General features: G+C 36.4%; 2 protein-coding genes across 2 annotated transcripts; both read right to left on the bottom strand.

Moving 5' to 3' along the window:
- Positions 1-1,633: 1,633 nt before the first annotated feature.
- LOC111805399 (zinc-finger homeodomain protein 2) lies at positions 1,634-2,822 on the bottom strand. Its single transcript, XM_023690478.2, has one exon. The coding sequence runs from the start codon at positions 2,584-2,586 to the stop codon at positions 1,864-1,866; it is 723 nt and encodes a 240-aa protein (XP_023546246.1). The 5' UTR covers positions 2,587-2,822; the 3' UTR covers positions 1,634-1,863.
- Positions 2,823-6,327: 3,505 nt separating this feature from the next.
- On the bottom strand, positions 6,328-9,735 carry LOC111805377 (transcription factor bHLH143). Its single transcript, XM_023690439.2, has 4 exons — positions 9,577-9,735; positions 8,425-9,021; positions 8,161-8,307; positions 6,328-8,066 (listed from the first exon to the last, which is right to left on the bottom strand). The coding sequence occupies exon 4, from the start codon at positions 8,040-8,042 to the stop codon at positions 6,945-6,947; it is 1,098 nt and encodes a 365-aa protein (XP_023546207.2). The 5' UTR covers positions 8,043-8,066; positions 8,161-8,307; positions 8,425-9,021; positions 9,577-9,735; the 3' UTR covers positions 6,328-6,944.
- Positions 9,736-10,014: the final 279 nt, after the last annotated feature.

The raw sequence follows: 10,014 nt of genomic DNA on the forward strand, positions 1-10,014 counted from the left end.
TTTATATTGATTAATGTTAAATAATTCTTTCGTTATAATTAAATTATTTATTAACCGAGGTTTTATATATATTGATTACATTTATAAAAAGTAAATTATTATATTTTCGACCAAAATTTGAGAAAGACCAACAAACACAAAATTTGATTTTATGTATATATTTCAGGGTTGAATCTATATAATGTATATATTAACTCTATTAACCCTTTAAATAACTTATTATTTCATAGTTCAAAAAAAAAATCTAAATTTCTTTGTCTATTTAGTTTTAAATTTTAAAATGTATCGAATTTATTATTTCGTAGTTCAAAGTTTTAGAAGTTGTGTGACTTAATTGATAATTTTATATCCAACGAAATAAAAAAAAAATTTGAAAAATTAAGAGATTTATTAAATAGTTATTAAACCTGACACAAAATTATAAATTTAAAAATTTATTAAACACATTTTATAATATAAAAGAGTGTTACTGGCAAGCTGTGTAGAGGAGTTCCTCAGCAGTCAGCTTCTTAGAGGGACTATGACCGCTTAGGCCAAGAAAGTTTGAGGCAGTAACAAGTCTGTGATGCCCTTAGATGTTCTGGGCCGCACATGCGCTACACTAATGTATTCAACGAATCTATAACCTTGACCGACAATCCTGGGTAATCTTTGAAATTTTTATCGTGATGGGGATAGATCATTGCAATTGTTAGTCTTCAACTCTTTGAACTTTTTTTTTTTTTTGATGTTCCTCTCTCTAACTGATGTGGGACATCACAATCCACCTCCCTTAAGAGCCAGCGTTCTCGTTGACACACTACTCGGTGTCTGGCGCTAATACAATTTATATTAGCCCAAGTTCATCGCTAGCGAATATTATCCTCTTCGAACTTTTCCTTTAAATTTCAAAAAATTTGAAACGTGTGTACTATTGAAAGATTTTGAACGTAGGTAGCATATGAGAGCAATAATGGAGGGTTTTCAGCTTTAGGTTGATGAGATAAAAGAGCAAAGGCAAAGGCAAAAAGCAAAGACATGACCGATAGAAAAAAAAAAAAAAAAAAAAAAAAACATTATGGATATGAAAAAAATCTTAAAATGTTAGCAAAATAAGCAAAGGTATTATTATTGTCCCGACACCGGACACTGCCTCAACACTTGAACTACATTCCTGTTCTTTACTTTTCCCACCAAAATTCACTCTCCCCTTTCCCATTGCTTCCCAACTCCAAACTTAATTCCAAACCCAACATCGACCTTGTAACGTCACGCTCGAGTAAAACAACGTATATAAATAAATCAACACGACTTCCCGACAACAACAATACAATCCTTAAAAAATGCTTACAAGAACAAAACTTGTCATCTATCATTTCCTTTCAGTGACTCAATTATAAGAACTCCAAAGCTAAACGTGCTTTGTTAGAAACAATTCTACGACGGGTAACCTTGGATTTGTACAAAGAACACTAATTCGAATCCGGGTCATGGAGAGATAAGATTATTGAGGGTAATCAAAGAAGAAAGATGACAGATGTGAATAGAAACCAGAAGAAAAAAGAGGGCTTTTTGCATGCTTACCACGTTTGATTTCCCTTTGTTTCCTTTCAAAAACTCTATATTTCATCCAAAAAAAAAAACCAAACCCAAATTAGAGACAATAATTTCAACATAAACCCATTAATCAAAATGGCTCAAATTCAGATTTTAACATGAAATTGATAAAGTAAGAAGAAAAAAAACACCAAAACTACTCGATCTAACCCTAATTTTAGATCTCCAAATTGACCATTTTTTTTTTTTTTTTTTTTTTTTTTTTTTTGTGAAGAACATGAAGAACAAAATAATGGGTTATTTCAAACTCACAAACTTTATGAAACCCTAATCATTTGAGCACTTCTTCCCCAAAGTATGCTTGTTGTTATGCATCCAAACCTTGAGCACCTGCCGCCGGACACCGGTGGTCCGACAGAACTCTTCCACGTCAGCCTCATCGTGTTTTTGAATTGTCCACCCAACTTTCTCAGCAAACTCCAACATTTTCTCCTTTTGTTCTTGGCTGAACTTTGTCCGGAATCTCTTCTTCAACAACCCAGTTCCGCCGCCGCTACTGCTCGGATTAGATGTGTTATCCTCCTCCTCTCTCCCTGACACTGCCGCCGGTAACGCCAATGGCCTCTGCTGAATTGGAGCACCTGTCAAGTACACGTAAGCAGAAGGGTGTGGGGGCCCACGATAAGAAAATTGATGATGTTGGTGTAGGTTATAGTAATGTCCCTGATCTGAATCCGTTTCTTTCCTGTGGAAATTCCGGTGACAGTTACACGCGGCGCATTTTAGTGCATCTATACTCCCTTCTTCTCCCGCCGGTAAAAACTCGCCGCACCCATCCACCGCCTGCCCTCCGATTCCGATGGCGTGATTCTTCAAACACTCTTTATATCTAATATTACCTCCTCCTATTCCTCCTCCGCCGCCTCCGGTTTTCCTCGCCGCCGATGAACCCTCACCGGGCGGCGGCGGTGTGGCGTCGAAGTGGTGGGCGATGGGCATCTCCTCTATTACTTCATCGTCTTGGTCGTCGTGCTCCTCATCCAAATCCATTTTTTAAAAAACCCCAAAAATAAAAATGAAAACTTTGCTCCGCCGGAGATTAGATTAAAACAAAACAAATAAAAAATATGTTTTTTTTTTAATTTTACTCCAACAAATAATAATAATAATAATAAATAATAAATAATAATAATAATAATTTATAGAGAGAGAAAGGAAAGGATAAGAGAAAGGGGTGAGAGAGTGGCCATCAATTTTTGCACAGCCTTCACATAAAAAGGACCTGTCTTTACTCTTTCTGTTTTCTAACATAAATATTATATATATATATATATATATATATATATATATATATATATATATTAGTTTTAATTTATTTAAAATTTTAATTTTAATTTTTGGAATTTGGAAAGTAGAATGGTTTGCGTGAAGGAATGAATTAGGGTTTTGTGAATGAAATTAATGTGATAATAAAATAATAATTATTATTATGTTACTGAAAAAGATGGTTGCAATTTGCATATTTCATTAAAAAAAATTGGATTTTGTGAGCATTCTCGAGAAGAGAGAGAAAACGGTGCATGACGTCATGCTGACGTATTTAAACATTTTTTTGTTATTTATTATAATTTTTGTTGAAAATTTTGACACATTTGTTATAATTATGGGATGAAAGTCACACGTGGGTTTTTAGACAACCACAAAACAAAGCTACCAGAACTTATGCTTAAAGTGGACAATATCATACCATTATGGATAATTGTAATGGTATGATTGTGTTCATCTGATAATAATCAATGCCAACTTAATTGACCGACATTCTTTTAAAAAAATTATTTATGGTAAGAATTTTGTTAATTTTTTTTTTTATTTATCAAGTTTGGAAGGATTGGATTTTAAGGTATGTAGTTGTGTATCCGATTAAATCGTGTTAACTTTGAGCTAATTAAATTGGTGTGCTTGAAAATTACGTGACTCGATTATTTGTCGTTTCTATTCCGTTCAAATTATCTAACTCGATTCCTTGTCGTTTCTATTTAGTCCAACTTACCATAAAAAAAAAAAAAAATGAACGGTTCTACTTAATGTAACGTATGTAATGTTGCGTGATATAGTTAACTTGTAATTAATGGATAATATAATATTTTTTAAGTTTAAAAACTAAATATTAAAATTGAGTTTAATTGAAAGTATAGTGAAAAAGTTATATTATAATATAAATGGAAAGAAAAATAAATAAAGCAAATTATTGTAAAATGGAAAAAAAATAAATAAATAAACATGAAATCCCATTCCCACATCGGAAAAATTGAGTTTAATTGAAAGTATAGTGAAAAATTATATTATAATATAAATGGAAAGAAAAATAAATAAAGCAAATTATTGTAAAATGGAAAAAAAATAAATAAATAAACATGAAATCCCATTCCCACATCGGAAAAATTGAGTTTAATTGAAAGTATAGTGAAAAGTTATATTATAATATAAATGGAAAGAAGAATAAATAAAATAAATTATTGTAAAATGGAAAATAAAATAAAAAAATAAAAAAATAAACATGAAATCCCATTCCCACATCGGAAGGACGGAGGCGGTGCCCATAATTGGGAACCACGGAAACACCAATGTCTAGAAACCGGAAGCACCACAAAATTCAACCCTAAATAATAATATATTTATTATATTTATATAAAAAAAAAAAAAAAAAAAAAAAAAAAAAAAAAGGGGATATGTTTTGGGCCTAAAAAGAAAGCCCAATTAATTGTCGGCACAAATGGGGACTGCCAATTTCTCGCATTTATTTATGTATATTTGTAATAATGAAAATATATTTATGTATTTAAAAATATAATTTAAAAAAAAAAAAAGGTTTAAAAGGGTAATAATGTAAAAGATGGGAGTGGGAGTGGGAGTGTGGGAAAGAGATTCCAGGCAGGGTTTGGTACGGTGTGGACGCACGTGCGAAATGACCACACCCATACAGAAGCAGAAGCAGAAGCAGAGCTGTGTGTTTTCCCGTTCCGTTGAGAAGCAGAAGCAGGAAGCAGAAGCAGAGCTGTGTGTTTTTCTTTTTTAAATATTTGTTGTTGGTGTCTGCGTGGTGTGTGTCAGATTCCAAAGGACCAGAGCGAGAGATAGCGACGAGACGTCATAAAAGGGAGTGGGGGATGTCTGACTCTCTGTCTCCTTCTCTTTCTGTCTCTCTTTTCTGACTCTCTTTCCTCACCTCTCTCACCTTCACTTCCATTTCCCCCCACCCACCCCCACCTTCTTTTTTTCAGAGCCCAGCCCATCAAGCCCATCAAGCCCCAGCCCATTTCCCCTTCGACCAAGGCTGTGATTTGGGCCTGGAGAATGAAATATTTGGGCCCTGAGTCTCCACAAACACTTCTTCCAGAACATGGACCGAAGCCCTAAACCACTCCAGCTTAGCTATGGAACCACCAAGAGATCGTAGGACTTTAATGTGGGCTGGGCTGGGCTGGGCTGGGCTGGGCTGCTCAATTATGTTTTTTTTCTGTTATTGGGCTGGGCTGCTAAAAATGACTATATACAACCTCCAACACAATCACCTATGACTTGCGTGTATACCTTTTTTCTTTTCTTTTCTTTTTTTCTTTTTAATATATTGAGATAATGAGATTAATTATGTGAACTCAGACAACAAAATTCCTTTCAATTATACTAATGCGACGTATAATTGAGTATGATATTGTGTTTTCTAGACAGAATATGATTGTTCTTTCTTAAACGTAGTTTTATCTGTAATAAGATGTTTATTCTCTTTAGGGATAGAAAACCTAGTCAAAGTATAGACCGGGAGTACTTACTCATAGGTTGCTTGACTTCGTGCCTATCACATCACAGCTTATACCTTTAAAGGCTCAAGCCTAGGGTGAAGGTCTTCCCCTCTGACGATTGAATTAGTAGAAAACAGTCTTAGTTAGAAAGTAAAGATGATCCTACAGGCAAAGCCTTGGATTCATTTCTCCCCTCTGTCTTCAACAATTTCCTTAATCAGGCCATTGACCGGGGGATTAGATAGTTACAAAAGAAAAGCCCTTCCTTATCGGTCTAAACCAAAGTATTCTATTTCTAATACTTGAATCGAAAGGTTAGTCTTATTTTCTACATTCTACAAGCCCCTTGGATTCTATTTTGATTCCTTACCACCGGGGATTCCCCTATCTATCAATTATACTAATGTTGACGTATATACCTACAATATCTTTTGCGTGTCTTCGTCTAGACCTTTTATCTTTAATTAAAAACAAATAATAAAATTCTAAAGTTTTGAGATTATAAAAAATAAATAATAAGAGAGAAAATAGCTAGCCTAGTACTAGTATTACCTCAAATCTAAAAGAAAAAGAAGAGGAAAGAAAATCTCATTAAAGCCCTCACCCATCCCAAGTTAAAACTATACGTAGATGTAAAAGAAAGCAAGAGGAGGGAGGGTAAATTGGGAATTTGGGATTCCATGACTTCGATATAAAAGAAGAACCTAACCCATAAAAGCATATATCACAATCATAAGCAGAGATCAACTCGCAACCATTCAAATCTCACACGCGTGCCACATCACATGCAGATTCAGATGCCATTATCCACATCCTTAATAATGCACTAACTCTCTTCCTTCTTTTCCTCCCTTCTCCCGGTGGTCCCCCCCTCTCTCTCTCTCTCTCTCTACTGTACACATCATCATCTCCAACACAAACAGATTAAATCTTTCTTTTTTTCTTTCTTTCTATTGTTTACGCTTAAAGACAAATAATAATAATAATAAAGTACAAAAAAACATCGCTCTCATTATCATAAATGCTTGCATGCGACGCTTCTACATACATACACACACCAACCCTACAATTATAACTCACAACCAAACCCACTACTACTACCAACCAAACCCAAACAAACAAACGCATAACTAATTTTGGCTAACCTTTCTTCTTTCTTCCTCCTTCCTCCACAAAGGAAGAAACAAACTCCCAATAGTTCTAATAAAGCTGCCAGGCGGAAGGTGGAAGGTGGAAAGCCTTTGACTGATTCATGACCTCCTGCAAATTCAGCAAACTCCACTGGAAGTGGCATTAGAAAAAGGCAGGGCGGAGAGGGGCGGGGAGGGGGGCCCCCCCCCCCTAGTGAACAAGGGCGTGCGTTTCTTTATTAGGGACCCCTCTTTTCAACCCCACCATTTCCACTTGTTCAGGTGGGGGAGTTGTGTATTTGTTTCTTCTTTCTTCTCCACCTTTTAAACCCAATCTTCGGTTCATTTCTAACCAATGCATGAAGTTTCCCTAACTTATTCAACGTGGTGGTCGGTCCACCGTTGTTTTCCTATCAAAATAACATGTAAAAAACATAGACATACTACAATTGAACCCGTCCTATTCACATACATATTCTCAGCAGCATGCATTGACCCCAAATGCAGCCTCTGCCTTCAATCTCAATGCTTTTAAGTACTGAATTGCCTTGTCTAGAACAACAATGGCCTCTTTGCCTTTCCCATTAGGAATTAAACCCTCGAGGATGCCGACGGTTTCGCGTATTTTCTCTTTTCTCATCTTTTTGTTGTTGATACATGAGGAATCCACATCCTCCATATCCCGACTTCCTTCCTTTCCACAGCTAGATTCAGCGTCGTCTTCGTACTCGGAGGATCTTCGAGGCATTAGTGAACTTGCAGTGTCCATTAGTGACATTACATCATAAACTTTATCGATTTTACGTTTCTTAGTTGAACCTGCAGAGCTAGCAACTTCTTCGTTCTTTTCCTCACAGTCATACTGTTGATCTTTAGTCGTCATTGTGCTCGGTGAATGACCAGTGCTTGTAACTTCATCATCATCATCCTCATCAAATTCACTTTCATCCTCTGAGTAGAGGAGAGCATTGAGTTCTTCTGTGTCTTCTTGCATCTCACTCTGCTCCTCACTCACATGGTTCCCAGAAAAATCATTTGACAAAACTAGTTTCGAGTCATAAATGAAATCACGTTTCTTCCCTGTATCTTCTCCATTGAATTTACAAGGAGCAGTAGGTTGTGGACTCAATGAAGTAAGTAACTGGACAGGACCACCAACTCCAGAACATAAAACCAAAGTTGTTTTATCTGCAGATTGATCAATGACAAGAAATTCCTTCGGCTGAGCTCCAGAGCTAGAAAGAGGTGCCAGAGCCTCCTTCGAAAGTCCTTTAGTTAGAGCCGCTAGTTTATCATGGTAAATAGGACTCTTAACAGGTAAAGTTGCTTGAGGTGAAGGTCCAAAGCAATCAAACCAATTACACGGTTCATTCATTAGGCCTGCCTGGGACTGAGGGACCTTCAATGCTGAGTTTCCTGGGTAAGATCCATTCGTTATGACCATATTGTGGCCAATACTTGAAGAAGTGGGATTAGATTGGCCCAGATTCGGTACAGTACCAAAAGAATTTAACAGAGATGGTTGCCAATGAAAAAGAAGCTTAGGAGGACGTCCGGCTTCCCAAGCTTCTCCCATCCAATCAAAACAATTTAGTTTCACCTAGATGGATGACAGCATTAACAACGGTTAAGTATCTGAAAAATGGAGCATGACAGTGGGAAAGGACAAACAATGATGGACGAGTAAAACATACCAGAAAGAGGGTGTTGTAAACTAGTGATTGCAGTTTCCGTATCTCTTAGGATTAAGAAAAATAACAAAAGACGCCAGCTTAATATGAACGCAAGAATACAGAATCTATCTACGTGACTGGTTTCAGCAAATGACGAAAGTACTCAGCCTGAAAAAAGTAAAAAAAATGGGCATGAGATCAAACGTAAACAGGCATTTCCTCTAATAATGTTCATTCAAGATCGTAATAATCATAAAGACGGCATTTAAGAAATTAAATACGAACCTGACAATCCTGGAGAGGTTGAAAGCATGCTATGACTCTAACTATTATGGTGGAACTTCCAGCAATCCCATTTTCATGTTTCAATGCTCGAAATCTTGTTTGACTAGCTGCTTGGCACACCATAACTACTACCCTAGCCCTTCAATACGAGTAATAGCACAATTGTCCAGAAAGAAACAGAGTAAATGTCCGTCTACCACGATCGAATGAGATTCACAGCCAACTAAACTAGGTAAATCACCTTCTTCAAGCGTAATTGAAAGAAATAAGACTGAAAACTGGAAGTAGGATACTAAAATGGATTTCTCAAAGCGAAGGAAGGTGAAAAGAAACAAATTAAAATTTCAACTAATCTGGCGGACATAACAAGGAACTACGACGAGAAAGTTGGATCCCATGGATGATAGCTTTATAAGAATATGACGAAGGAAAGAGAAGAATCGATCTACGATCGGAGAAGAATTACAGAATAACTCTACAGTATAAGTTCAACGAAACGACTTTGCGAAAAACGTCGACTGAGAGACTCAAACACCACCGCATGCTGTTTCAACCTGATCTCCACAAATTAGCTCCGTCAACAACAATTCAAAACTCCTGCAAATTTTTATTTCATTACACCATTAGAAACACCGCTCAACTCCATAAAAACAAGATTCTAGTCATATTCAAACACAAGGCGCAGAGAAAAAAACGCCATACACGGAACTCAAAATTTTATCGTCTTCATAACTGAAACCAATTCAACCACGACAAATATCTTCACAATAAAAATTAACGAAATATTCCAAGTGACTCCATAGACAAGAGACGTGCACGAACATCATAAACCAAAGCAGTACAACAACAAAACAAAAAACGCAGGCGACCTGAAGCAATTAAATTCAATTTGTCCCTTCAAAAGCCAGAGAGGCGTTATCAAAGAAAAGAGTGTAAAGACAGGTACAGCAGCATAGCAGAATCACAGATCATGAAGTTGCAGACTAAGAAGAATAAGAAGAAGATAAACAAGATCATGTTCGGGTTCGTCAAGCATGGATTCAGAGATAGGATTCAAAATAACAAAGTTAAGAAAGCAAATTACAGTACATCGCCGGCGAGAAAAAGAAAGAAATCAAAGGAGGAAGGAAGGTAGAGATAAAAATTACTCACGAAAACGAAATCCCCTGAAGAACCGTGGAGAGAGCGAAGGAAGGTAGCTGAGCTGAGAAATTTCACAGATCGTACACAGTACTGAAAGAGCGTGACGGAGAAAGAAGAAGGCGAAACAATGAATACAGTCAAAGGCGAAACTTGTAGATTGCACGGAGCCTGAAATTATATATAGAATTCAATTTCACACAAATAATAATAATATTATTAATTGCAAATTTGCAATTAAATTACATTTCCCTCAAATTAAATAAACCCATAAAATAAATAAATTAAAAAAAGCAGAAGGCCCGCTCGTACGTGCGCGGCGGGCGCACGCAAGGTATAAGTGTACAATGATGGAACTGCGGTAACATTGCCAATTACGTCCCTAATAAAAAATTAATTAAATGGAAAGCCCGTGGGAATTGGGCCGGTGGGCCGTGGTTCCGCGTGCCC

This window comes from Cucurbita pepo, chromosome 11 (genome assembly GCF_057944985.1).
Source record: "Cucurbita pepo subsp. pepo isolate OVF chromosome 11, ASM5794498v1, whole genome shotgun sequence".
Classification (NCBI taxonomy): domain Eukaryota; kingdom Viridiplantae; phylum Streptophyta; class Magnoliopsida; order Cucurbitales; family Cucurbitaceae; genus Cucurbita; species Cucurbita pepo.

Coding starts and splice junctions, on each gene's coding strand:
- LOC111805377 (XM_023690439.2), bottom strand. CDS start 8,042: ATGGGAGAAGCTTGGGAAGCCGGACGTCCTCCTAAGCTTCTTTTTCAT.
- LOC111805399 (XM_023690478.2), bottom strand. CDS start 2,586: ATGGATTTGGATGAGGAGCACGACGACCAAGACGATGAAGTAATAGAG.